General features: G+C 50.9%; 1 protein-coding gene across 1 annotated transcript; it reads right to left on the reverse strand.

Moving 5' to 3' along the window:
* Nucleotides 1–1,716: 1,716 nt before the first annotated feature.
* HSF4 (heat shock transcription factor 4) lies at nt 1,717–27,105 on the reverse strand. The gene is made up of 13 exons (XM_062007453.1): nt 26,959–27,105; nt 23,090–23,198; nt 21,911–22,038; nt 19,898–20,022; nt 17,320–17,395; nt 15,875–15,939; nt 12,941–13,040; nt 11,154–11,269; nt 8,427–8,648; nt 7,271–7,376; nt 5,492–5,557; nt 4,014–4,098; nt 1,717–2,427 (listed from the first exon to the last, which is right to left on the reverse strand). Exons 1-13 carry the CDS (start codon nt 27,079–27,081, stop codon nt 2,231–2,233), a joined length of 1,518 nt encoding a protein of 505 aa, XP_061863437.1. The 5' UTR covers nt 27,082–27,105; the 3' UTR covers nt 1,717–2,230.
* Between the last annotated feature and the right edge of the window lie 808 nt (nt 27,106–27,913).

The raw sequence follows: 27,913 nt of genomic DNA on the forward strand, positions 1-27,913 counted from the left end.
AAAGAAGTAACATGGAGAGCAAATCAATGACTCTCCATCACCAGAAATGACAAAATACAGTGGCAAATGGGCTCATCACAGAAGCTCAGAATGGAGGGGGCTGGGAGGGCTCTGCAGAGCTCATCCAGCTCAACCCCCTTCTCAAGCAGGTTCCTCTCAATCAGGGGGCACAGGAACTTGGGCAGCCTGTGCCAGGGATCCCTCACCTCCACAGCGAAGGAACTTCTCCTCCTGTTCCAGTGGAACTTTTTGTGTTCCAGCTTGTGCCCGTTACCCCTTGTTCTGTCCACTGGCCATCACAGAGAACAGACCGTCCCCATCCTCCTGACACCCGCCCTTATGCATTTCTCAGCATTGATAAGGCCCTCTCTCAGCCTTCTCCAGGCTGAACAGCTCTAGGTCTTGCAGCCTTTTCTCCTATAGAGGTGAACTTTCTAAGCACAAATCTGACAAAGAAGAAAACCCTGTCTCTGCTACACTCAAGCACATCACCTAAATACCAGGCCAATGGGGGCTGCCAGGATTTTCCCTTAGTCCTTGTCCTGGGTTTGGCTGGGATAGGGTTAATCCTTGTGAAAACTGATCCTATCCCAGCTAAACCCAGGACAGTCCTGAATATAAAAAGAGTGGCTGGAATTAATTCAGAAGCTCTCACAACCTTGCTTCTGCAAAGACTGTACCACCACAGTGGTGACAGAACTCTCAGCACACAGTCATCACCTGGGCAAAAATGGGCTCAAAAGTGAATGTCTGTGCCCTACCCCATCTGCTCACAGCCTTGAAAATGGATGGAGGGAAGGGCTGTGACAGGAAGGGACAGATGAAACGTGCTCCTCTCACTAAGGAGTATTGGAGCCTGCATTTCTCTGACTGACTGACTGCATTTTGGGGAGGATGCTGCTTGACCAATCAAGATGCTCAGAAATATGGTTTAGAACTAAAAAACATCACCACAGTGACTAAGGTGGGTAGAGCATTTCTTCCAATGCACAGCTCATCCCTCCCTGCCTTGAGTCCACTCAATCTCCTGGCTCTGACTGCATCTGGGTAGCTTCCCCAAGGAGAAGCAACTCAATGAGAGGATAAATAACACGTTCTCAGTAGAACTACAGCGTAAAAAACAAAGCTCTGCTTTGTTGAGAAACTCGGTTGTCAGAAACCACATGGAAGGGGAAGATTCATTCAGCCTTTGGAGGCTGTTCTCAGATGCACAAAGACAGAAGTTAGTGAGGTGTGATGGACTAATCTTTCTGCCTCTCTCCTACTTTAAGCAGCCGAGAGTCCTTCTAAAAGGGGGAGCCAACCAATCTAACCGGTTCATCAGATTTTACACATCAATAAACCAACAGGCACAACTTCAGAGGAAACAGAACAGGTCAAGGCCAAGGGAAAAAAATCATTGGACCAGACAGGGAATATTTAACCAGCACCAAACCCCACAGTGCACCCCCTCAGAAAACAGGGTATGCAAAGGTCTATCCCTTTTTTTTTTAAAGCATGGGCTGCATTGCCTTTATGATAGAGAAAATACATCTGAGGCAAAAAAAAAATGCCAAACAACAAACTCTCTCAATCCAGCATGAGATATTTTGGGGTCTGGGATGGTCTGTAGCTCTCCTTGGAGCCAGAGATCCATTCTGGGAGTGGTCACTCCAAAAGTCATCTTCTGCACACCCTGAGAGATCCTGTTCACCCCAGGAGGTACAACCCATCAAAACTAGAAAACTAAGAGAGGATATTTTTAGAGCATTGGACTGGCATCTAGAACTGTTTTCCTATTTTAGAAATGGCATCCAGAAGGGTCAGGCATCTCAGCTCACCTGTGCTGCCCTAGTAAACTCCAAAGGTTGCCATTGCAGACTCTAGTCCAGATGACTTGCTGATATCCCTGATGTCATTTCAAGCTCCTCTTCACTTAAATTTTACTAGATTTGAATTTTTAAAAAGCATTTTCAAGGAATAAAGACACAAATCCTGCCAAGTTCTCCCTTCCCATGGGAGCAAGTACCAGAAGCAGTGTTTTGGATTCAAATTGTTTTCCTGGGCAAACACTGGAGTCCAGGGGCAGGGAGGGGAATGCAACAGCTACAGACCATTTCCATCTACTCAGAAAAAAAAGGGCACAAAAAGAAACTCTATTGTAGGTTTCTGAGTCACTTTTGTTTCTTTACATTCAAACCTGCGGATGCTCGGATGGGTGGGAGCGAGATGATGCTTCTGGGAAGCTCCATCACTGGTTGCTGTCAGCTGCAGAGCTCAGGTTTAATGGGATGTCCCCTGGGACCCCCACAGAGGACAAGAAGGGAGTCACACCATCAGCTGGAACATAGAGAGAGGAGCTTTCAGGCAAACTGAGGAGGTCGTTCCCAAAGATGGACTGAGGGTCCATGAGGAGCTGCTGGGAGCCTTCCAGAATGACATCTTTCCCTGGGAATGCAAGGGGACAGCAGAAAATTCAGCTTCTGGAAGGCAATTTAAGACTTCCAACAGGAGGTTTATGCTTCAACCTCATTTGGAAAACCAAGAGCCCACTGTCAGCCTTGGTTTGTGCCACATAAATTGGGTTAATCCCACAAGCACAACCCAGCAGAGCACCCAGGGGACTGGGCTGATGGTACAAGTGAGGCTGCTCCCCCTGAGCAAATCATAGGGCACACAGCCTACTGGAGGTGTAGTGCAAGTCTGCAGACATGGCTGCTGGCTGGCTCCAGCTTTCACTTGGACCTTGGGCAAATCCTGCTCATAGAATCACACAATCATTTGGGTTGGCAAAGCCCCTGAAGCTGCTGCAGTCCCAGCCCTGCCCTCACCCTGCCCAGCCCAGCACTGACCCACAGCCCTCAGCACCTCAGCTCCAGGGCTTTGGGATCCCTCCAGGGCTGGGCACTGCCCCAGCTCCCTGGGCAGCCTGGCACAGGGCTCACACCCCTCTCAGGGAAACAGTTCTGCCTCAGCTCCAACCTCAACCTCCCCTGGGGCAACCTGAGGCTGTTTCCTTTTGTCCCATTATTCATTACTGGAGAGTCTGGCCCCCACCTCACTACAGCCTCAGACTTTAATTATGTAAAACTGAAAAGTGGCAAAACCTCACTGCAAGAGGAGGTGAGAGGCCTCCCTCCAGGCAATGAAAATGCTTGGAAACATTTGAGTCAAAATGAGACTCCCTCAAAAGCCCATTAAAATGAATGGGAATCTGCAGGTTGCCACGATGGGCTCTGGCAGAATGCTGAGATGCCTCACAGGGAGGAGGGAATGGTTGGAGACCCTGAGAAGTGGATAAAAGCAGTTTCTCTTCTCCTTCACTCAAGTCTGTTTTGCCTCATCATTGTAGAAGGAGTCATCTGTCAACTGCCTCATTATTCCAGCATCATAGCAGGGCACAGATTAGGAAGGCTTTGGAAACACTGAGTGCTCCTCTTGTACAGCTCAGCTCCAGCACGCCGCTCAATTCTCTCTGGCGTAGCTGGGCTGTTAATGCCCTCGACACTCATGCAAGATGCTGACCTTAAGGTGGAGACTGGAAGTCCTTGACACACAGAATCCCAGCATGGAGAGGGCTGGAAGGGCCCTGCAGAGCTGCTGCAGCCCCAGCCTCTGCTCAAGCAGCTTCCCCTGGCTCAGGGGGCACAGGAACGTGTCCAGCTGGGGTTGGAAACCTCCTGAGGAGCCTCCACACCCTCCCTGGGCAGCCTGGGCCAGGGCTCCCTCACCTCAGCACCAAAGGAGCCTCTCCTCCTGGGCCAGGGGAACTGTTTGTGTTCCAGCCTGTGCCCGTTAACCCTTGTCCTGGCACTGAGCACCACAGAAGTGTCATCCCATTCTCCTGACACCCACCCTTTAACTACTTGTAAGAGTTAATGAGGTCCCCCCTCAGGCTTCTCTTCTCCAGGCTGAACCGCCCCAGGTCCTGCAGCCTTTCCTCATAAGAAAGAGTCTCCAAGTACCCTCAGCATCTTGGTAGCCCTTCACATGACACCCCTTTCCTAAGTCCCACGAGCTGCCACTGCTCCTACCTGGGCAGGGGGTGCTGAACGAGGGGCTGCAGGCTTTGGAGAACTCAGCTGCATTCTTCTCCAGATCCACCGCCAGTCGCTGCATCTTGATGCAAAAATATAAACTACAATGTACAATTATACAAAGACAGGGGAGCTTGTTAGGACTAGGCCATCTCTGAAAATCAGTGCTTCATCAATGCTGCACAACATCCACCTGCCACATAAGCTCTTCTCCCTGCCCTGGCCTCCCAGCCTACCAGCACTTTGCTAAAATCACCAAACACACGTGCGTGAGGGCAGATGCACCTGAAGCTGAGGGCTCAGGGAGATCTGACTCCCAGTTAGGAGTGGCTAACACAGTGTGAGAAGCTCCTGTCAGCTGAGGAGGCCAGGCCAGCGTCACTGAGGCTGTCCCTGCCCAGCTGCCATACAAAGCAAACCCTCTGTCCTCTTTGGTCAGCAACTAATATGAAAGGAATTTTCTTCCCATTCGCCTGTGATTGTCTTCAAAGCATCATGAGCTTTCCCTTGCACAGTGCTTCTGGGCTGCAGGTGTTACTTTCAGGCTCCTCCATGCTCATGGTTTTCTGTAGCAAGCCACAGGGTTGGCCTCAGCAGATGCTGGGAAATTCACTGGACTTAAAGGCTGAAGCATTGAACATTGCAGCCCCCCTCTGGGCTTATTCTCTCACACAATCCCGTTTAGAAGAGACCACACCACGCTTCCAAGACCTGCTGACATTGCCTGTCTCTTCAGAGACTCTCTTCCCTAACAGTCAGGAAGTGGGATTACCTAATAAATACAAAATTATTCGATCAAAACCTAAACTGGAGAGTGATAGCATGAAGAAGGCTGAGAGAGAGGCTTCATGAGAACAGCTGACACTTTGCCTGAGTGTCTGTGGAGGTGGCTGAACCACTCCAGCCTTCACCTGACGTGGCTGGCAGTGAGGGCCCTGAAATCTCACCCTTCACCAAGCAGCAGGAAAAAGAACCCAGCCATGAAACACATTTCCTTCACTATATGCCCTTCAGAAATGCCTGTGTTCATGTCAATTCCAAATGCTGCCAAGTAATTTCTCCTCCCTTCTGTGTGGGTATGCATGAACCCCTAATTGCACGTGGCTTTACTGCTCCTGAGATGTACAGGGATGGCTGCACTTTATAAAGGCATATTTTATAAAGAGCTTTGGCACAAGGCACTTGATGACTCTACAGTATTAGCAGGATGTGACATTCACACTAAGGGAAAGTTTAGAGCAGCCAGTTTCAATTAAAGACTCTGGGACACTACCACACCTCTAAACAAGCTCTGACTGAGAGGGGGGGATGGGGCAGGAGCATCTGAGCCCACCCTGAAGAGACATGTACCTGCTGTGCTTTACCTTCCCCTCTGACTCTAAAATAAGAAAGCATTCTTCAGTTATGCACAAGCTCTGCTCTGTAATTACATTGTTAATGATTCTTATCACATCTTGGAAATACAGGTCTCTTACCGGGGACAGGCTGGCTTCCATCTCAGCCAGATTCCACTCACTCAAAGATAAACTGGGATTAAAGACCTGTTGGGAGAAAAAATACAATCAGAGCTCTGAAAGGTGTACCAGATCAAGGCACTCATGCCCTCAGCTGACTGCTGGAGGCTGTAGCCAAACAGCAGCCTCTGCCTCACTGACTGAAGCCACAGCCAAAGGGCTTGACACACACAAGTCAAAGCCCTTTAGTGCTGCTTTTGGGTCCAAGGACACTTCCAGATTTGTAAGGGTTTTTAAAAGCCTTCTAAAACACAGTAGCAGAGGGCAGAGTGCTGCTGCACCAATGCCTCAGTGGCAACTTCCTGAGAAGCCTGAGCAAGCTGGGAAAAGGAGCTCCTGTTCTGGGGTACAGTGTTATGATCCATTCTCACTCTGGTGATTTCAGTTGCACAGAGACAAAAGTGTGTGACAGGAAAACGGCTCCTAATGAGACGAAACAGAAACCAACCGAGTCAGTGACAGAGCAGCTCACTAGTCCAACTATCTGTAGGGTCCAAATCAATCACAGACTCTAGGGAAGGGACTTGAGGGGAACAAGATTGATTTTGTTTAATGATTTTTCATTCCTGTTTAGCCATGCAAGCTCACCACGTGCCTGTACCTGAAGCACCTCTTTGGCATGTACATTCTTCTGCCATGTGTAGAGTTAGTTGACTATTGGCAAAAACCTTTCATAGATTAAATATATGAGCAAGGAGAAAATGACAGAGAGAAATAACCAAACCTTCCTATTTCTGTGTACATTCTTCAGGAAAAAGCCACCATCCACTTCCAAAGAAAAGTGACCTGAGCACCACAGACAGGTAAACATCTCACCAGAGAGAGAACCTGACAGTGGCTGCACTCCCCAGAGGTGAGGAAAAGGGGAAGGAGGTACAGCTGAACACAATCTAGGAGTAGCTAAGATGTAGAATATGCAGGAAATAAACTGGCCCACCCCAAAGCAACAAACCTAAGGGTGTTAGGTGTCATGGTGGTGTCTCTACCAAATGCCCTGTGGTCTGTGCTCCAAGAAATTCAAAGATGTACATTTTCAAGAAAAAAAAATGTTGAAAAGCATCCTTGAAAGTCTGAAATCCTGCTGGTCCTTAGGAGCAGGTCAGTGCTGTGTCTGCTGCAGGTGGCAAAGGAAGGGCCACACGAGAGTGAGCAGGGACATCTTCTGGAGTGATTCCAGCCCCACTCACTGTCCCTCCCCACAGCTCCCATGGGATGGGGAGGGGACTTGGAGAAGCAAATCCAACTGGTGGGCTGAGATAAGAACAAGTATCGTAACTAAACTGAACTGACATGTAACAGGAAGAAGAATGAAGTGTAACAACAGCAATGAGGAGAGACCAAAGCCAAGCGCTGCCCCATGCGGTTGCTCCCCACCCCTGAGCCATCCCCAGCAGCCATCCCCCCTCCCAGCCAACCCCCCAGTGTCTGTACTGGGCAGGATGGGCTGTGGTCTGGACTGGCCCTGTGGCTGGTTGGGGTCAGCTGTGCTGGCCACGCTCCCTCCCAGGTGCTGGTGCACACAGCAGCCTCCCCCCACCCCCAGGGCCCTCAGTGGGATGAGAAGCAGAAAGGGCCTCGATGCTGTGCAGCACCAACCAAACATCCCTCTGTTACCCACATTCCCTTCAGGTAACCCCAAAATTACAGCCCTGGAGCAGTTACTGGGAGAAAAATAACTCTGTTCCAGACAAAGCCAGGACACCTGTCCAGCTCACAGGGCACCACAGGACCCACACTCACATCCAAGAGGCTGGTGGGCTCCAGGCCATACTGCTGGCTCCTCAGCAGCAGCTGCAGCCCCTCCAGGCTCCAGTCTGGCCCCTCTAATGGGTCTGGAATATCTATTCTGAGAAAACACAAAGGGAAATAGAGCCATGAACGAGACACACATAGATAGGTACAGATAAACTTCCAACAGGAGGTTTATGCTTCAACCTCATTTGGAAAACCAAGAGCCCACTGTCAGCCTTGGTTTGTGCCACATAAATTGGGTTAATCCCACAAGCACAACCCAGCAGAGCACCCAGGGGACTGGGCTGATGGTACAAGTGAGGCTGCTCCCCCTGAGCAAATCATAGGGCACACAGCCTACTGGAGGTGTAGTGCAAGTCTGCAGACATGGCTACTGGCTGGCTCCAGCTTTCACTTGGACCTTGGGCAAATCCTGCTCATAGAATCACACAATCATTTGGGTTGGCAAAGCCCCTGAAGCTGCTGCAGTCCCAGCCCTGGCCTCACCCTGCCCAGCCCAGCACTGACCCACAGCCCTCAGCACCTCAGCTCCAGGGCTTTGGGATCCCTCCAGGGCTGGGCACTGCCCCAGCTCCCTGGGCAGCCTGGCACAGGGGCTCACACCCCTCTCAGGGAAACAGTTCTGCCTCAGCTCCAACCTCAAGCTCCCCTGGGGCAACTGCAGCCCCTTTCCTCTTGTTCTGTCATTCATTACTGGGGAGCAGAGCCTGACCCCCAGCTCCCTGCAGCCCCCTGTCAGGGAGTGTCAGAGAGGACTCCTGTCTGCCCTCAGCCTCCTCTTCTCCAGGCTCAACACCCCCATTCCCTCAGCCCCTCCCCAGCCCCTGTGCTCCAGCCCCTTCCCCAACTCTGTGCCCGGCTCTGGCCACGCTGCAGCCCCTCAGTGTCCCTGTGGCAGTGAGTGAGGGGCCCAGCACTGAGCACAGCCCTGGAGCTGCAGCCTCCCCAGGGCACAGCACAGGGGACAATCCCTGCCCTGCTCCTGCTGCCACATTTGGGCACACTCCCACTCCAAAAAACCCGTTCCTGCCCTCATGGCTCTGGTGCACATGCTCTGACATCGCTCCATCTGTTGGGTCCCTCAAGCAAATTGCTCACAGGTCCTCTCCCAAAGCAGGCCATGGCTGTCCCTTGCCCCCCTCACCTGTCCAGCAGCCTTCGGCCTCGTCTCTCGGGAGGCTGCGGGGCCGCGGCCGGGCCGGCACTGCCGCTCGCTTTGCCTTCCAGGACGGACTGGACCATGGCCACCGGGAGCACCGGGGGCTCGGAGCAGGCCCGGCAGCCTGCCAGGGCAAGCTCAGGCTCCACAGGGGCTTTCACTGCAGGACTGACTGGCTCCTCCTTGATGAGCATGAGGCACTTCTCCCTGCATCAGAGACACGACTGAACACCATGCGTGTGCCTCATGCCGCTGAGCAGGGCAGTAGCACAGGGGCTTTGTTCCACTGCCCATCAAACTGCCCCACAAAGCCTTTCTGTTCCCCTAGATGGGCAAAAGAAAACAGCAACCCTTTTTTTTTCAGCAAGAACCATGCTCAGCAGAGAGATCTTCTGTCACTACAGCACTCATGGCCATAATGAATTTGCCTCAGTTAATTGTTTTGTAAATATGACACAATCCCAGCATGGAGAGGGCTGGAAGGGTCCTGCAGAGCTGCTGCAGCCCCAGCCCCTGCTCCAGCAGCTTCCCCTGGCTCAGGGGGCACAGCAACGTGTCCAGCTGGGGTTGGAAACCTCCTGAGAAGGAGCCTCCACACCCTCCCTGGGCAGCCTGGGCCAGGGCTCCCTCACCTCAGCACCAAAGCACTTGCTCCTCCTGAGCCAGGGGAACTGTTTGTGTTCCAGCCTGTGCCCGTTCCCCCTTGTCCTGTCCCTGGGCACCACAGAGCAAAGCCCATCCCCATCCTCCTGGCACCCACCCTTGAGGCATTTCTCAGCATTGCTGAGGTGCCCCTGAGCTCAGGCTTCTCTTCCCCAGGCTCAACAGCCCCAGGGCTGCAGCCTTTCCTCCTCACACACATGTTCCAGCCCCTCAGCATCTTGCTGGCCCTGCACTGGCCTCTCTGGAGCAGTTCCCTGTCTCTCTGGAGCTGGGGAGCCCAGACCTGGACACAGGGCTCCAGATGAGGTATGTAGCTGCTCATGTTTATTTGCTGCCCACCAGCACTGCCAGGTCCCTGTCCCAGAGCCGCTCCCCAGCAGGTCACCCCCAGCCTGTGCTGCTGCAGGGGCTGTTCCTCCCCAGCTGCAGGACTCTTCACTTGCCCTTGCTGAACCTCACGAGGTTCCTCTGGGCCCAACTCTCAGCCTGTCCAGATCTCTCTGAATGGTGGGAGATACTTCTATGTGCTGATCATTCCTCAGATGAGTGTTAGGCTTGAGGCAGATTAAAGGGTCACTAAGCTGGAGAAGTCCCACTGAAAAAGCAAAGTCTCTACCCTAGAGACAGGAATGGGATCAGTGAGACCTTCCCATGCGGGAGTTAGGACTGGACCAGCAAGGGCTCTAGAGATCTGAGTGGCACAGGTCAGGACCTTGTGGCCCTGCAGGATTTGGAACAGAAGCTATCAAGATCTGGCAGTTCTACTCAGATGTTTTACTTGTCTGGAAGCAGAGATCTGGGTTTTTTTTCAGTGGCAGAAGCTCTCAATGTTATTCCTAGACAGACACATGACACAGGTTTTGAACAGCAGCATGTTGCATGCAAACATCTACCCTGTACACTCAACAGGAGATTTTACAGCTCCCCATGACCTGCACAGCTGAAGCCAAAGTGACAAAGGCATGTAGATCAAGAGGCGTGGGGCATGCAAAGCCATACTGCAAAAATCATTCTCTACAACACCTGGAGAGTAGCTTTGCTGCCAGACACTCGCTGTCACACATACGGGATGGAATGTGACACTACAAAGCCTTCCTCAGCATCCCTTTCCAGTCAGCTTCTCACCTCCTGAATCCTAAACTCCCACCAGAAGCTCATGTTGATTTAGGAAATAACTCCTGATCTCCTGAGGGCTGGCTCAGATTCTCCAGTCATGCAGACACAGCACGGATCAGATGCCGCCAGATGGCACTCAGCAACTAACAGACATAAGCAACTCAACCTGAAGCTTGTATTAAAAGTTTTCTGCTTCAGAAATGGCTTCCACATTGGTTTTGTTTGGGTTTTTTTTTCTAATCTGGAGCTCTTTACGTGCTTTGAGATAATTTTATGGCTATAGTTTCGATTAAGAGGCAGATTTACAAGCAATTTCTAGAGTATAAGTGCCTTGCCTCTACGCCTGAGAAACTATTTCCATGACTCATCTGTCTTCTTAGTTTCCACTGACATAGTTGTAGCTATTCTGCTACTAGCCCTAAATACACTGCATGCCTGTGGCAGGAAGAGGTAAGCATTAGAATAGCTCTGCCTTCAGTTCTTGTAGTCACTGGGACCTTTTCACAGAAAAGTTGTTCAACATCGGAAGTTGTTGTGATGCAACCTCTGTGTTCTCATTAGCAGCAAGATGTACAGTCTGATTGGTACCTCTGTGCCAAAGCCAAAAGGAAACTTCCTTTCTCTCCCTCCCTCTTCAAACCCAACAAGTGTTAGTATCTCATTTATTTGAAGTCTCAGGCAGCCCCTGTCTTGAGAACCAAATCCAATGATGGAACACTTGTCAGAAAGGTTTGTGGAAGTTCCCAGTGTGGGACTCACCCCTTGGCTTCCAAAGTTATGCTGCTGTTATCCCTCCCTAATTCTGAAAATCTGACCCTGCAAGCTGGGAACAGACAGTCTGAACCTTTGGGAGCACCACAGCCAGGAAAAGCACTGCAGAATGATGCATGTCCACACCTGTCCCTCCCTGCTTTGCATCACAAGCACATTTACCTGTCATTTTCAGGAGGGGATTGCATATTTATGATGTTGGCTGGCGTTGCTTCAGTAACATCAGATATGATGGGTCCTCCAGGGCTGTTTAAGCAAGAGGCAGGTTCTGTTGATGGCTAAGAGGAAAGCAAAAAAATGATAGATTCCTCCTTCTGAGGTACAGAACAAGTCCAGGGCCCTACCCATGATAGTCAGGGTTTACTCACAGCACCGTTGAGTTGTCCTTGCATGCAAACCAGAAAGCTTTCACCTACTCTGCAACATTAGAAGCTCCTCTGGCCTTTCCTCCAACCACACAGAGGTGCAGGTGTACAGTAAGTGCTGTGACTGAAGTCTCAGCTACTGAGAGGTTTCACCACATTTGACATTTTGCTTAGACTGCTCAGCTTCCTCTGGAGGGGAAAGGTCCAACACAGCCCCACGGGGAGCTGTGCATCTCTCAGGTCAGCTCAAGCACTTCAATTGTGTGACATAAATGTCATCTGCCTGGTGTCTGCTTAGGTGGGTTAGTGTGGTGGGGATCCTTCAGTAACTTTCATTCCTTACTGGGGAGCAGAGCCTGACCCCCAGCTCCCTGCAGGCTCCTGTCAGGGAGTGTCAGAGAGTGCTCCTGGCTGCCCTCAGCCTCCTCTTCTCCAGCCTCAACACCCCCATTCCCTCAGCCCCTCCCCAGCCCCTTGTGCTCCAGCCCCTTCCCCAGCTCTGTGCCCGGCTCTGGCCACGCTGCAGCCCCTCAGTGTCCCTGTGGCAGTGAGTGAGGGGCCCAGCACTGACACAGCCCTGGAGCTGCAGCCCCTCAGTGTCCCTGTGGCAGTGAGTGAGGGGCCCAGCACTGACACAGCCCTGGAGCTGCAGCCCCTCAGTGTCCCTGTGGCAGTGAGTGAGGGGCCCAGCACTGACACAGCCCTGGAGCTGCAGCCCCTCAGTGTCCCTGTGGCAGTGAGTGAGGGGCCCAGCACTGACACAGCCCTGGAGCTGCAGCCTCCCCAGGGCCCAGCACAGGGGCACAGGCACTGCCCTGCTCCTGCTGCCCCCCCAGTGCTGATCCCAGCCAGGATGCCCTTGGCCTCTTGCCCCCCTGGGCACGCTGCTGGCTCCTGTTCAGCCGCTGGCACCAACCCCCCCAGGCCCTTTCCCTGCAGCAGTTTCCAGCCCCTCTGCCCCAGCCTGCAGCTGCCTGAGCTTGGTGAGGCCCAAGGGCAGGACCTGGCCCTGGGCTTTGTTCAGCCTCATCCCACTGCCCTCAGCCCATGGCTCCAGCCTGGCCAGGGCCCTCTGCAGAGCCTTCCTGCCCTCTGGCAGATCTACACTCCCTCACAGCCTGGTGTTCTCTGTAGAGCGACTGAGGGTGCACTCAATCCCTCATTCAGATCATCAATAAAGACGTCAAACAGAACAGGCCCCAACACTGAGCCCTGGGGAACACCACTGGTGATCAGACAACAACTGGATTTAACCCCTTTCCCCATCACTCTCTGGGCTCAGACATCCTGATGGTTTCTACCCAACAGAGAGTACGACCACCCAAGCCATGGGCGGCCAGTTTCTCCAGGAGGCTGCTGTGGGAAATGGTGTCCAAGGCTTTACTCAAGTCCAGGCAGGCACATCCACAGCCTTTCCCTCATTCACTAAGCAAGTCACCTTCTCACAGGGAAATTACATGTCCCTCAGCTTTACAAATCACTTCCCTGCCAAACTCCTGTCAGACTTCTTACTCTGTAACCTGTATTATCGCTTTTTGCTGGCCAAAGCAACCCCACAGAGCCCAGAGGCTGGAGGAAACCTACCGACTGGATGAAATAGGGGTCTTGGAGGGGATCTGTGGACAGATGACGGCTGAACTTGGACACTTGTGGAGCTGAGATCCCGTTGTCAAGCATCAGAGGTCTGCAAAGAGAAAGAGGGTTGTCTTCCCAGCACATACTGACTGGCTCCTGGTTGCTCATATGAGAAATGTCTCCCAGGCCAGGGCTGTTTTCCCCTGAGTTCTCCAGTTTTCCTTAGCTCTAAGGCATCTTCTTATCCAGTGTTCTGGACAAGGAGGAGAAAGTACAGTTTTGGAGGAGGTCACCACTGAAAAAGGGCATTAGCTGGAGAGTGAAGGGATGATCTAAGGTTTGCTAGGTCTGATTCGAAAGACATAAGTAAAATAACAATTTCTATTCATAGGTCTAATGGAACAAATTCAATTCATACTCCAAAGTGAACAAAGAGGATTCATACTTCCTTCTAACTGCTAGAGGTTTCAAGCTCTCAGCTGGATCCTCAGCTTGTTTAACTGGAGGTAGCTACCTGAAATTATTAGTGCAATACTGGGAATCTCGCCCTGTTACCAGTTCCCTCATGCTCAGGAGCTCCTGGGTAAAACTCCATCTCCACAAGCATGGTCAGTGTTCATTTAATAGTGATTTGGCAGAGGGAATCAGAGAAAGCCAACAGCTTTTCCCACAGTAATGTCTAACAGCCTGGACAGAAGAGAATTCTTACCTCCTCCCTTCATCCTGCAGACACTAGAGCTGAGTATGTGGGGAGAAATTATGGGGTTTCTCCATAATGACTCCAATGAGATTCCACAGTGGAGGGCATTACACTTGAGATCTGTGTTGCCTAACAGCTTGTTCAACAACCTTTTTCTATTCTAGTCTATGACATTAGTAACTAAAGATGAGCATTTGACTCACTTCGACATGCACCTTGTTCTGGCACAACCTCCAGCACACACTGAGATACCACAGACAGCCCCACGACAGCTACAGATATGTAAGTGCCCAGCTCTCTGCTCCAGGAGCCACAAATTAACCCCTCCATCCAACATTTCTTACCAGGGTGACTTTGGCATCCAGCCCACCTAACAGCCTCACAGGCCAGACATGCCTGTGAGACCTATGGACATGCCCAGCCCATCCAATCCAACCTCCCCAGGGCCCCCAGTCAGCACTCTGCTCTGCACCAGTGGCTGCTCCAGGCTGTACACTCAGCTTTCCTGCAGTCATTTAAAAGAGAGGCAGGAAAACAAACCCATGTAGGGTAAAACATCAGAGGTGCAGATACAGACAGGAGAGCTGAGGTTCCTTGAAGGCACGTCTTTGTGTTTCCAAGGAAGCAGAAACTCAGTGTGCAGCTGGGTTGTATCAGTGTGCTCCTGCTTCATAAGGAGATCTATATAGTTGTTCTGTATAGTCCTGTGCTCTTCTGCCCCTTCCACTTCAGCTCTCACTAATTATTTCTCTTTGTTTCAAAAACCAGTGGGCTAAGACAGCATTTCTTGGGCTGTGAAACTTCTACAGGGAGGGCTCAGCCCTGACTGTGGGAATTAGAGATCAGACCTGTCATCTCATTTCTCTGCTTCCCCACCCCACAGGAAAATTCCCCACTCATGAATCTCAGGGACTTGGAGCAGCTGCTATCTTCCCCTCAAGCCCTCTTCTTTGCTACCATGCTCCTTGCAGTCTTTATCCCTTCCATGAGGCTCAGTAGAGGGTGTAGGTAAAAGGTAAACATACCCAGCTTGCTTGTACAGATTAGGGGCTCCTTCATTCAATCCCATGTTTCCCTTACAACTCTCACAAGTGGAGTCAGAAAGAACAGGGACACTGGCTTAAAGAAAATGAGCTTCCCTGTACAGCCATTCTTGGGAAATCTGGCCCCTTTCTCTGTGTCATGGAGAAGATTCTGAGTTGCCAAAGGGCACAAGGTAGTAACAGTGGGAATTGGAGGCATGTCCCTGCCCTCAGTGAGACACAAAGGGAAATTCCTCTTAGTAGCCCCTCTCCCCTCCTCAGATCACAAGCATCACAGAGCAAGAAATGCATGGCTGCTCTCTGGGAGGGCACTAAGCTTCCTAATTCAAGCTCCTCTACTCACTTGCCTCGAAGAGCTTACTTATGACTCTAAAGATAATCCTTAGAATCCCAGCATAGTTGGGTTTGGAAGTGCCCTGTTTCCAGCCCAAGCCCCTGCTAAAGCAAGTTCCCTTGATGAGGGGGCACAGGAACGTGTCCAGCTGGGGTTGGAAACCTCCTGAGAAGGAGCCTCCACACCCTCCCTGGGCAGCCTGGGCCAGGGCTCCCTCACCTCAGCACCAAAGGATTTGCTCCTTGTGTTTAAATGGAACTTTCTGTGTCCTGTTGCTGGAGACAATAGAAAAAAGTGCCACGCTTTAGGTAAGTGTTGATAAGGTCCCCCTTCAGCCTTCTCTGGGCTGAACAGCCCCAGGTCCTGCAGCTGTTCCTCGTAAGAAAGATGTTTCAGTCCCCTCAGCATCCTGATAGCCCTTTGCTAAAAATCCTTCTGCCCCTTCCTCTCTGTAAGGCCTGCAGGTTACATGCCACCAAACTTGTGTCACACACACCTCCCATGTCGTGGCAGTGGGTCAAACTAAAGGTGTCTGTGGGCTTCCCCTTCTGATGGCAGGTGGCAAAAGTGGAACCTGCAGGAGCAGCAGCGGGGTCCTGCCCTTTCCCCTCGCATGGGTTCGTGTTCCCATCAGCCATCATGCTCTGTGTTCCCCCAACAAAGGTCACGAGCTGACAGGGTGCTTCTCTAAAGGGCCCTGAATGGGGCATGTCAGCAGGTCTGACTCTGCAGATCAGCCCATTCAGCTCCCATCACCATGGTGCCCGGGTCCGGTGACCGCCTGCCTGGCTGAGCTGAGCTTGTGCTTTTACTGAGGGGCAGCATTATGCCCCCGCAGCGTGTGTGCACCACACAAGGGTACTTACAGCTTCCTCTTTATCCCAGCGCTGCCAGGGCTTGATTGGAGCTGGCCAAACAGAAACTGAATCAGCTGTCAGGAGAGATCAAAATCCGGTGTTAATCAGCAGAGTGATTCAGCACTCGCTGCTCTGGCAGCCGTCCTTATCTCACACACCACCCCAGAGCTGGGAGCAGCCATCAGACATGGAGCCAACCCACATGAGACATTGGATCTGCAGGAGACACTGGAGCCTGAAATGGGACTAAGCTTTCCAAGAACCCAAACGACTTGCCTGGCCTTCAAGGAACACAGCCAGGTGCCTGCCTTGCGTGAAGGCTGCTAGACACGCGTGCTCAGTGCTAACTGCAGGACTTCAGGTAGTCCTCTCAGACTTGGGAACCCGCCTGCCAAGGACATAAACATTCCTTGGCCTCCCTAAAAGTCTGCAGAGCCTCTTAGAAAGGTTTCTAAGAAGTCTGACAAAAGCTTTGCCAGTGAAAGAGGCAGTCCCTTGGGGTGGTGCCAGATGGAGCTCTTTGCTCTTTCAAGTTGAGTTTTTCAGCCCTGCAAAGCTCAGCTTTGATTTAACAAGACACTAAAACAGATGCAGAATGGCTTTGGAGAGGAATCACTTAGTAACATATTCCCAGGTCAGCTTGAACCTAATGCTCTGCTTTGACCTCCACACAAAGAGAGTATTATTATTACATATCACAGCTGCCTCTTACTCATTGCTCCACATAACAAAGCAGAGTTGCATAAATGCTTCTCCAGTGAGCAGTGTGGCTGGGCCAGCCTGGGAGCCAGGGGAAGGTCTGATAGCCCCGTGCATTTCTACCCAGTCCTATGACTCTGTGATGCCACGTGAGGGTCAGAACGTGGCTCTCAGGGTGACTGGGAAATGTGACACGCTCAGTCACGTCAGCACTGTCTGGGAATCCCTGGAGGGGCCTTTTCTAGTAGTGGTCATTCTGGGTTTTAAGGGAGGTGGCTCTTTCTGTCTACAGGGCTGTACAGTAGGTCCTCAACTACACCAGTAACACCAGCAAGTGTAACCCTTGCTGGAGGCCTCCACATGGCAATAGCTTGCCAATTCTGCTGCCTGTGGCTTCAGTGCTGGCAGGAGGGGTGTACAAAGGAGAGAGGAAAGATTTGGGACTGGTACAACCAGAACACAGCCAGAACAGAGCAATCATCGAGAGTTGTGCTCTCTTGCTCAGGACCTGACAGAAAAGTGGTTTCTAACATCACAGCAGAGACTGACAGGGAAATGGAAATCTTTTGCTGGAGGGCATAGTCCGTGCTTTGTTAACAGCCACCTTCCACAGGACACCTGAGAGACTCACACAGCTGGGAAGAGAGGGGAAATAAACACACTGTGATATCAGAGCATGGAGAAGACTCAAAGACAGGGAAAAGGATGAGAGGGGCACACACAGCAGCTGTGTTCAGAGTCTCTGTGAGCACTACCTTGTTGATCACTTTCTGTTGCTGCGAGTGGTTCTGCCGGAGAGAAACAAGTTCCCGCCAAAGGACTTCGTTCTGCCTGAAAGGGAAACAGAAACTCTCCGTGAGCACAGGAGCAGCCCCAGAGCCCACAGCGCTGCCAGGAAGCACAGGACACCCAACTGGGAAAAGCCTGTCTCCCCTCAGGGCTCTTGCAGAGCTTGGCTCTGTTCAGGTGTCCCAAACAGGGTCACGGAATTGCTCTCCTTGTTTTTGCCCGACCTCAAAAGAACCACAGACCAAAGCATGGAGGAAGAACAAATAACAAGAAGCCAACACTTCCAGGGCAGGGAACAGGAGGATGCACATGGTTTGTTTTCATGGGAAATGTGGGTCCAACTCAAAATTGCAGCAAGGCCTGGTTTCTGACTTTCAATGATCTGGATCAACAAAACTCTTCTTCCCCCAGGAGCCAAGAAAGTCCAAACACTCCACAACTGCCCCCAGTGCCCCAGAGACCTTACAGACAGAGCCCCTACCTATTCTGCCTGCAGTACCCTCACACACATGGGGGCACAAAGGCATGTTTGACTCGAGCAGCTAATGGGATGCTTCTGCATTTTGCATCTGAGAGTCTTGATCTAGCAGGACTGTAATGCTTCTATCAGTAGGAATCAGTGACTTCATTGAATCACAGAATCATTTTGCTTGGAAAAGCCCTTGAAGCTGCTGCAGTCCCAGCCCTGCCCTCAACCTGCCCAGCCCAGCACTGACCCACAGCCCTCAGCACCTCAGCTTTGGGATCCCTCCAGGGCTGGGCACTCCCCCAGCTCCCTGGGCAGCCTGGCACAGGGGCTCACACCCCTCTCAGGGAAACACTTCTGCCTCAGCTCCAACCTCAACCTCCCCTGGGGCAACTTGAGCCTGTTTCCTCTTGTCCTGTTACTGGGGAGCAGAGCCTAACCCCCAGCTCCCTGCAGCCTCCTGTCAGAGAGGGCTCCTGTCTCCCCTCAGCCTCCTCTTCTCCAGACTAAACAACCCCAGGACATCCAGCACAGACCTGGGTCCAGCCTGTAACTGCACTGAGCAGATTTATTTCCCTGAACAGTCATCTCCAGAAAGTGGGATGAGGAGGGGCAGAGTTTATTTACTGTGCTGCCTCCAAATCTGGATGCCAGCCAAGATCAGACTGCAAAAGGTTTTCCTGGTCAATTTATCTCAAGAGTATATAGAGGTACCAAAAGTGACAGGTCAGCAAAACCTATCCTACAGGTGAAACTTATAAATTCCTTTGCTTTCCAGTCTTTCTAGTGAGGACTGATGGAAGATAAGGTCCAGTGCTCAAAAGAGCCCAGTAGCTGCCCTAGTATGCAGCCAGTACAGCATGAATCTCTGCAGTGAACACTCTGTACTGCTACTGACAGAATTTTCAGCAAAGCAGCTTTCTGTCCTGTCACAGCTTGTACTGGAGCTGTGTCCCAATGGCTCTTCACCAGTGTAAACTCCTTCAGCCTGGGATTTCTGGCCTGAGTTTATACAAACTGAATTATGTTCATCAGTTGAAAGCAATTTTGCCTTTTGCCAGACAGAGGAAGGGAACAAGCAAATCGAAAGGAAGAAGAAAGTAAAAGCGAGGCCAAATCATGGATACTGGAATATACCAACAACTCTTTCATTGCCACTGTACCTGGATTTCATGTCAGGCATATGCTAAGTGTGGGAGTCATTCAAAACAGGGGTAGGATAAAATCACCTAATGATTGAACCTGAGGTGCTGGGCTGAGATGAAGTTGGTGCTGTCTCAAGGCTGCCAGTGTCATCTGCTGAGCTATGAATATCAGCTTTCATTGTGAAGGAAAGGGGTTGGGTGTTTTTTCATTAGGCATGTGCTTTTTAAACAAAGCTCCTTGCAAATAAAAACCTCTCCAAGTACCTGATTTATAAACCCATTTTATAAATCCATTTATCCCAGGGTCTCAGAGAGCTGGAGGTCAGGCAGCCACATGCAAGCATTTGCACTGGTCACTTTTCATATAACAATTATGGCCATGCCAGAAAAAAAGACAGTCTCCAAAGAGATGGATCCATGGACTAAACAGTACAGCAGTTCTTGTGTTTTTAATGTATTTTAGGCCAGTCATAGATTCTGGCCATGGAGGATGACAGAGGGACTGTTTTTTTCACAGCTGGAGTGGATACCAGCACATTTCTGCCAAGGACTCTTCTACCTGTGAGAGTTCCATCTTTACCATCATTTATATCTGGAGGAAACAGTGATCTGAGTTAAGTCCCCAGGTTAGACGTGTATTTGCTACATGGCCTTCTCTGTGCCTTCCTCCTCTGCCAAGGGAAAACATAGGTGAAGAGAATATGTCCACCTTTCACTGAAGACAGAGAGGCTGAGCATTCATTTACACTTTTGTATGACATCAGAGCTGCAGAGAAATCACACGTGTTACTGTCTCAAGAGATCTGATCCCTGTGACTAGTCCCTGGCTCAGCACATGCTTCCTTGCCTGTAAGGCAAGACCAGCCCCCCAAGATCAACCTTGCTAGAGAAGCAAACACCCATAAGATGCAGCCTGAGTAGGATTCAACTCACTGCTTCATGTCCTGCACTTGGCACTCCATGTTCTCCTGCTGACTCCTCAGTATCTGCACCTCGTACAGCAGCCTGCTGAGGTCCTCCTGGCGCATCTTGGTTTCCTCATTTTTCACTACTGACACCTGAGGAGGAAAAGTCAAAGGTGGATTTTACCAACACAAGACAGGCTGTGAGAGAGAGTCATTCCTGTGGCTCAGGTGCAGGATTTCCTACAGAGAGGCTTTGATGTGCTGAAATACCAAGCCTGGTGACACGCACAAGAGTTGGATCTGTGCTCAGCAAGGGCCAAAGGGATAAAATAGAGCAAATGGAAGGACAAATCCTTTCAGACAGCAGGTCTGTTGGCAGCAGAATACTCCCCACCAGAGAGGGGGGAAATAAACCAAAAAATCCAACTATTTTGAGGACCAGGGAGGAACTGAATTAGGTTGTTTGATTAAATCTTTCTTCTTCAACTACAAAAGCACCCAATCCAGTCTCAGGTTTTACAGGAGTCTGAGGTGGTGCTTCAAATGGACATATTACTCTTGGATTTCCAGAACAGTTTTGATGAAGTCTCTTTTCTGAGGTTGAAATGTTAATTCAGTAAGAGAACAGCCCTTTTGGGGCATCAAAACCAGGTTTAAAGGCAGCAAATAGAGGGCAGGAGCAAGTTGTCTCCTCTGTAATAACAAGAGATGACTGTTGGGATACCCTGCAAGAGTTATGCTGTACTTATCTAGAAAAGTGGGTCAAGGATTCAAGAGCAGAGGAGTGTGAAGCAAACATGGCCATGCAGCATGACATGGAGGTGACACTGTCACTCGTGATACTGAGAGACAAAGCAAAAAACACTGACAAAATTCTGATGAAAGCCAAGCCCTGCACACCCCCAACTCCAACCTTACACACCAAAGACCCCCAACTCCAACCTTACACACCAAAGACCCCCAACTCCAACCCTACACACCAAAGACCCCCAACTCCAACCTTGCACACCAAAGACCCCCAACTCCAACCCTACACACCAAAGACCCCCAACTCCAACCCTACACACTAAAGACCCCCAACTCCATCCCTACACACCAAAGACCCCCAACTCCAACCCTACACACCAAAGACCCCCAACTCCAACCCTACACACCAAAGACTCCCAACTCCAACCCTACACATCAAAGACCCCCAACTCCAACCCTACACACCAAAGACCCCCAACTCCAACCCTACACACCAAAGACCCCCAACTCCAACCTTACACACCAAAGACCCCCAACTCCAACCTTACACACCAAAGACCCCCAACTCCAATCCTACACACCAAAGACCCCCAACTCCAACCTTACACACCAAAGACCCCCAACTCCAACCCTACACACCAAAGACCCCCAACTCCAACCCTACACACCAAAGACCCCCAACTCCATCCCTACACACCAAAGACCCCCAACTCCATTCCTACACACCAAAGACCCCCAACTCCAACCTTACACACCAAAGACCCCCAACTCCAACCCTACACACCAAAGACCCCCAACTCCAACCCTACACATAAAGGAGAGGACAGAAACCAGACCACAGAATGATCCTGGAATTACACAGAGAGATCTACAGCACAGGGCCCCATGGCCTGAAAGCAAACAAGCATTTGGGGAGTTATCAGGAGAGGAATGCAGCTGTGAAACCCTCACAATGGCCACAGAGTGCTGTTCTGGTCAATCTGCCCCCAAAAAAGGAACGTGGGAGGCTTGGAAAGGCCCAGGGGAACAGGCACAGAGGGGCTCCTGCTTGGGGAGACATGAGGCGCCTGAGGGACAGGAAAGTACTCCTGGCTTCAATTCCAGCAGGAGGCCCAGGGGAAACAAGCTGAGCAGAGAGAGCAGGCTTAAAGCAAACCAAGGGAGCTACACCTCCACCAGATGATTAGAGAAGCTGTGGGGTCTGTTGTCTAGGGATGTTTTGGACCGCGGGAGCAGAGGCCGGCGGGGTCCCGCTGAGGCCAGGCCGCAGCATCCCCCCGCCAGCACCCCTCACCTTCCTCTTGATATGCTCCAGGAGGTGCTCGTGGCCCTGCAGGAAGCAGAGGTGCTGGAACTCCGTGTCATCCCGCTCGGGTTTGACGAGACCCCCCTGCTCGATGTTCACCACCTTCCTGAAGCCGTCTGCGTGGAGAGGGCATGGCTGAAGGGCCCACACACCCAGGCCCTCCTCCCCGCCTCCCACCCCCAGCACTTTTGAGCCTGTTTCTGTTCACTGCCTCCACTTTTTGAGCTGCTCCTGTATTCAAGGCACAGTTGTGCCTCCTTTCTGGGCATGCTTTTGGGCCAGATCTCCATGAAATCCAGTGCAAGGGAGAGAGCCCCACACATCCCCGTGGCCCATGCCATGGAAGCTTTGCCAGCTACCCCTTGGGCAGCACGATCTGTCTGCCAGGAGCTGGAACATCTGTCCTTAGGACACCTCTAGTTTGATTTGTGAGCCAAAAGGATTCAGGGAAAAGGTTTTTCAAAAGGCACAGACCAGCACCAGGTGCCACTTTTGAAGAAAATGCCACATGAACCTCATACTTTGAGGAGCTCCCTAAAGTCCTAGAAATGGTTTTCAAACCTATCTAAAGACTGGCCAGAAAATTACAACAGAGGGAACTGTATGGCTACACAGAACAGTTAAAACTTCACTGAGGAACTGAGTCATTGAAAAAATTCCCAAAACTAAAGAACCATATTTATTACAGTCCCAGTTTAGCTGTGGCTGAAAACTACCCCTAAACCTTCGTTAAGGGGTGAAAACGTCTGCTCAGCAAGGCAAGGTTTGCAGGGTCTGTAATGAGTTCAACAATACAGGTGGGAAAATGGGTAAGCTCTGGGCATGCTGCTCTCAAAAGAAGCAGCTTCTGAGGGAAGTGTTACAGCATCAGGCTGCTGGGGAAAGCCCCATAGAGAATAAAATGGAAAACAAAGAATAACAGGTCATCAAATTGATGCAGGAGCAGCTGGCAGCTGAAATGTCTTAGCTCACGTCTTACAACTGAAGCTAACTGAAACTGCATGCTAAAATCTAAGGAAGGAAATTGTCCTCTGTGGCAAAATCAATAATGCCACAATAACACCTCTATGAAAGAGCTCAGCTTCTCTATCCACACTTCTCTTCCCGTCCTTCCCCACCACTTTCTGTCTCTCCCCTGTGTCTGGAGGATCTGGGGGATGAACTTACACATGTTCAGCTGCCGGACAAAACTGGCCATGTTGTTGTGTTTGAAATACTTGGGCAGCACCTCTTTGGCAAAGCGGCCTTGGTCGAACACGTGGAAGCTGGTGCCATTCTGCAAAGGAGACAAGGACAAAGTCAGAGGAGTGTCCCCAACCATGGGAGGTGACTCCTGTGAGTCCTACAGCAGGAATTTCTCACCTCACAGAAAGACTCTGGTGTCTGAAAAAGGTCCTGGAAAGAGGGAATTGCTGTTAAAACAACCTGCTTGTACAGGTCTAACCCTGACCCATCTGCTCCACAGCACAGCAGTTCTGGAGGGAATGCTGGCAGGAGGCATGAGACAGGAACCACAGCAAGGCAAGAAAGTAAACCATCCCTGGAGACACCACCCTGATACCTCCTCTTGACTGGTTTGGAAAGTACGCCACGGCAGAATGTTACAGTCGTGCTGTACAGCCCAAGGCAGCAACGTGCACGTCAGCCAGACTCAATATGCATCTCTGAGGCTGCACTGCCAGGATCCCTGACTGCAGAACAAGGCAAACTGCCTGGGACTGCTGGCAGACAGACACACTGCAGGCCACGTGCTTCCCCTGCCTGGCCTTCCACCTGCTGACAGCTGAGCTGGTACAGAATGAGACACAACACCCTGAAGCTGCCTTGATAGGCCCTGCAAACAGCAATCCAAGTAACCTTTTTAAGGGACAGAAAAAACAGCAATTCCTGATCTGTAAGCAACACTTAGAAACATTTTCTGAACCTCCCACCTCACCAGATCAGCGTCACCAGGATATGGTGACTGGGGAGTCACCTTAAATCCCATCTCTGCTCTGGATGGCAGGGGCCAGCACTGGGAATATGTGACTTCAGACATGGAGTCTGGGGCACATGTGGCATTTATGCAAACTTGCTGAGAATGGTATCTTCCAGGGGCTCACTTTGGCTTTGCTTGTGAAGAGAAAAAGAGCTGCAAAGAGCTACCTGTGGAACCATCCAAGTCTGCACTGCTTTGTGGAGAGATAGGCAAGATGCAGGGCAAAGTGCCAGGGCAAAGACATCAGCAGATGTTTGGGACTTACCAACTCAACTGTCTCTGAGTTTCAGGGGCCCAGTTGCTACAGACAGCAGGGTCTGAGTGGCGCTGGCAGAGAGGGAAAAGCATAGCCACAGCCATCCTCCTGCTGTGCTCAGTCAGGTGATGTGAGCTTGGGGGGTTATTTCACAGCAGAGTGGTTTGTGATGGAGGAGGACAGTTGTAAGAGTGAGCAGGCTGTACCTGTAGTAGGAGCATAGCCGTGGCGGGGGCTGAAGCTGCATGGGTGCTCTCACAGCTGCCTAGAAGTTTCTAAAACAGGGAGTGTAACCAGGAGCACGAGAAAGCTCAGAGACTGAAGAGGTGCTGGTGTGTGCCTGTAGCCTGCCCACAGCCACCAGAGAACAGCCAGCTGGCAAACCCTGACAACCCTCTCTGACAACTAACCCTGCACACCCACAGGCAGATGACTCTGGGTTGACTGGACTTCTTGCTCCTTGTTCACTGGTGCAAACACTGAGCATGACTGGGCACCCTGACACTGCTCTTTGACCATCACCAGGGTCTTTCCTATCCTTTTTTACCTCATGCAGCAGAAGCAAAGGCTGGTCAAGTGCTTGAGAGAGTCACTAATAACCCATACACCAAAAATGATCCTCACAGGCTGAGCATGCAAACGTGAGAGCAGGGACCAGAGTTCCCCAACACTGCAAAGGCTGCTCTGGGGAGGAAGCTGGTTTATCCTGCTTCCCTTGTGCCCACAGCTGTGCCCACCAGGCTGATGAGAAGCCCAAGGGTTTTGTGTACCTGAACATGTCCTTGCAGCCTCTCTGGAGAGGCCATTCCTCTGAACTCAGGGCTGTGAGGTTCTCAGAAGCTGGCACACTCAAAAGCATTCCTACAGACGCAAGAGACTTTGGAGTTACTGCATATGCAAGTGCCAGCTTGATCACCCACAGCAGCTGTGACTTGCTTTTCTTGCATCATTGGAGCACAACCTGGGAGACACTTCTCTGCCTCAAGCAAAGTTCACCCTGCAGCGTATCAGTCTCAGCAGATGCTTATCTTACCCCTTTTTGACAGACCCATGATGGCAGCCACCTGTGCCTGCTCTGCCCAGGCAAGCTACTCCAAGGGATTCACCAGAAATTCTTCCTTAACTGCACCTTCCATTTCAAAAAATCATTTAATTACTTCTTGTCCATGGTACTTCATGTACCATGGACCCAGACAGCAGACTTTTCCTTTCCACCTTCCAATGGCCTTTAGTGAACACACAAACCATTACCATGCTTCCACCTCTTCTCCCTCATGCCAAGAAGCAGTTCATAGGTTCTGATTACATCCAGAAATCTTAGGCATGCAATTCCTCAGCTCCAAGACCACTGATGCATGGAAGACGGAGAACATGGAAGACAAGGGAACACACAACATGGGAAACTTAAAACATCTAAAAGCCTCACCAAAACCTAAGAATGCAGCTGTAGCCTGTGTTGGGCTGCAGGAGAGCAGAGCATGGTGGTGGTGGGCAGTCAAGAATAATGTGTAACAAAGGGATGACTATTTATAGACCTTTAAAATGCCCTCCTAGTTTGAAAGTCCGTATTTAAAACACACGTTAGCAAAACCTGGTGGCTCTCAGAGGCATGGCCACGTAATTCCAACTTCAGAAACCAACCATTGCCTTGCACAAGCACACAGCTCAAATCCTACCTCAAGTTTTGAATGAAAACTCAACTGGGCACATGTGACAGAAAAGCTGCTTTAGGCTTTTTTTTTTTGCCCTTCTTTCCTTTAAATCTGCTTTTGTTAGAGATTCCTGACTTTGGAGAACAAGGTTATACACACAGCTTACAGGTAACTCCCTGCTGAGGGCAAAGCACATCATTTGTAGCCAAGTCTTGGCCAAGTCAAAAAAGCACAACATGCTATGAAAATGCTGTATGAAAGGAACAAATTGTTGTAATCCTCCAATGGCACTTAGGATGTTAATACTTCAGGGACAAATAAGAAGCCAAATCAAAGTCCCTATGTGACCTGATCTAGGTGACCCTGCTTCTGCAGGGGGGTTGGACTAGATGGTCTCTAAAGGTCCCTTCCAACCCCACCATTCTGTGATCCCTATGAAGCTGTGAAGCAAGCTAAAAAACCCCTCTCAGAGATCTGTCTGGATGTTTAGAAGAGTCAATATTAGGTTGGTCTCTTCTCCTTAGTGACAAGCAATAGAACAAGAGGAAATGGCCTCAAGTTGCCCCAGGGGGGTTCAGGCTGGGTGTGAGGAGCAGTTTCTGTGCTGCCAGGGCTGTCAGGCATTGGAAGGGGCTGCCCAGGGAGCTGCTGGAGTCACCGTCCCTGGAGGGGTTTCAGAGGCAGGTGGGTGTTGCACTGAGGGCAATGGGCTGGGGGGTGACAGAGCTGGACAGAGGCTGCACTCCATAGGCTGAAAGGTCTCTTCCAGATGAAACCATTCTGTGATTCTATGCTTTGAGTGAAATATGGGTAAATCTTAAAACACTCCCAAACTACTTGTCCCTTTGAAACTGAAAAGGCACAATATTGCAGATAAGTACAGTAAGTATAGTATGGTACAATAATATTGCATCCAATAACCCCAAGAGGTGCCCTAAATCCTCTCCCTCCCCCAGGGCAGCAGCTGGCCAGCACCTGTAGAGCAAATGAAGATGCCGTCTGCTGCAGCACTGGGCTCTTCCTGGTGATGCAGGTGCTCAGTGACACATGGAATCACAGAATGGTAGGAGTTGGAAGGGACCTCTAGAGATCATCATCATGCTAAAGCAGAACCACCTAGATCAGGGCACTGGATGTTTGCTGTACTTACAGTACTCCAGCAGATGAGATGGTTCGTTTCAGGATCTTCCACCAGTGTCCAGAGCTTGGTTAGGAAGGCTGGTACATTGCTGGAGTAGCCATCCATTACCAGAGAGCTGGGGGAATCCTGCATAGCTTTTCAGTGCCCCAGCTGCACTAACCCCATTGCTCTCGCGTGCCTGCCTCCCTGCACGCGCCTGCGTCCGACACAGAATGAAGCACCCAATTTTATCCCAGGCCAGTGGAAAGTAGCACTCCCAGGGAGTCACATCAGCAGTGCTGCTCACACTCTTAAAAACTCAGCACAATGCGATGGCATCACCAGCCCCAGAGAACAATACACAGAATGAAAGTGCACTGCAGCCGATCCCACAGAGCTGTGAGTGAATAGACACGCAGCATCATGCGAAGGGAGCACGTGGGAGAGCTGAGAGTACCGGGGCAAACCCTCCCAGGCCAGAGCCCCTGGGACACCAGGCACAGTGATGCCAGGCTTGGGGAGCTGCAGGAGCTGTCAGCTTGGAATGTTCTTGTGCTGCATCGGCGGCCAGAGCAGATCACTGAATGGTTATGAATATCCCTCACTGGGCTAGAACGGGAACAGAACTCTTTGGATAGAAATAGAACAACCTGAAAGGTGTCTGAAGAAAGAGCAAACACCAGTATCACTGGCTGTAGCAAGAGGACAAGTCATAGAATCACTGAATGGTGGGGGTTGGAAGGGACCTTTAGAGATCAGCTAGTCCAACCCCCTGCAGAAGCAGGTGCACCTAGCTCAGGTCACTAGTCACCTGCAGGATGTCAGAGCCTCTGCAAGTTTTCCTCACTAGTGAACACAAGCACACTGAACACTTCTAATTGAGCTCCAAAACATTACAACATACACCTTTCATTAAAAGAAACAAAAATCCCAACTGCTTGGCAGGACTGGAGAGTAGAATTCACTTTAGTTCAAGGTCTGCTTG

This window comes from Colius striatus, chromosome 14 (assembly GCF_028858725.1).
Source record: "Colius striatus isolate bColStr4 chromosome 14, bColStr4.1.hap1, whole genome shotgun sequence".
Lineage (NCBI taxonomy): Eukaryota > Metazoa > Chordata > Aves > Coliiformes > Coliidae > Colius > Colius striatus.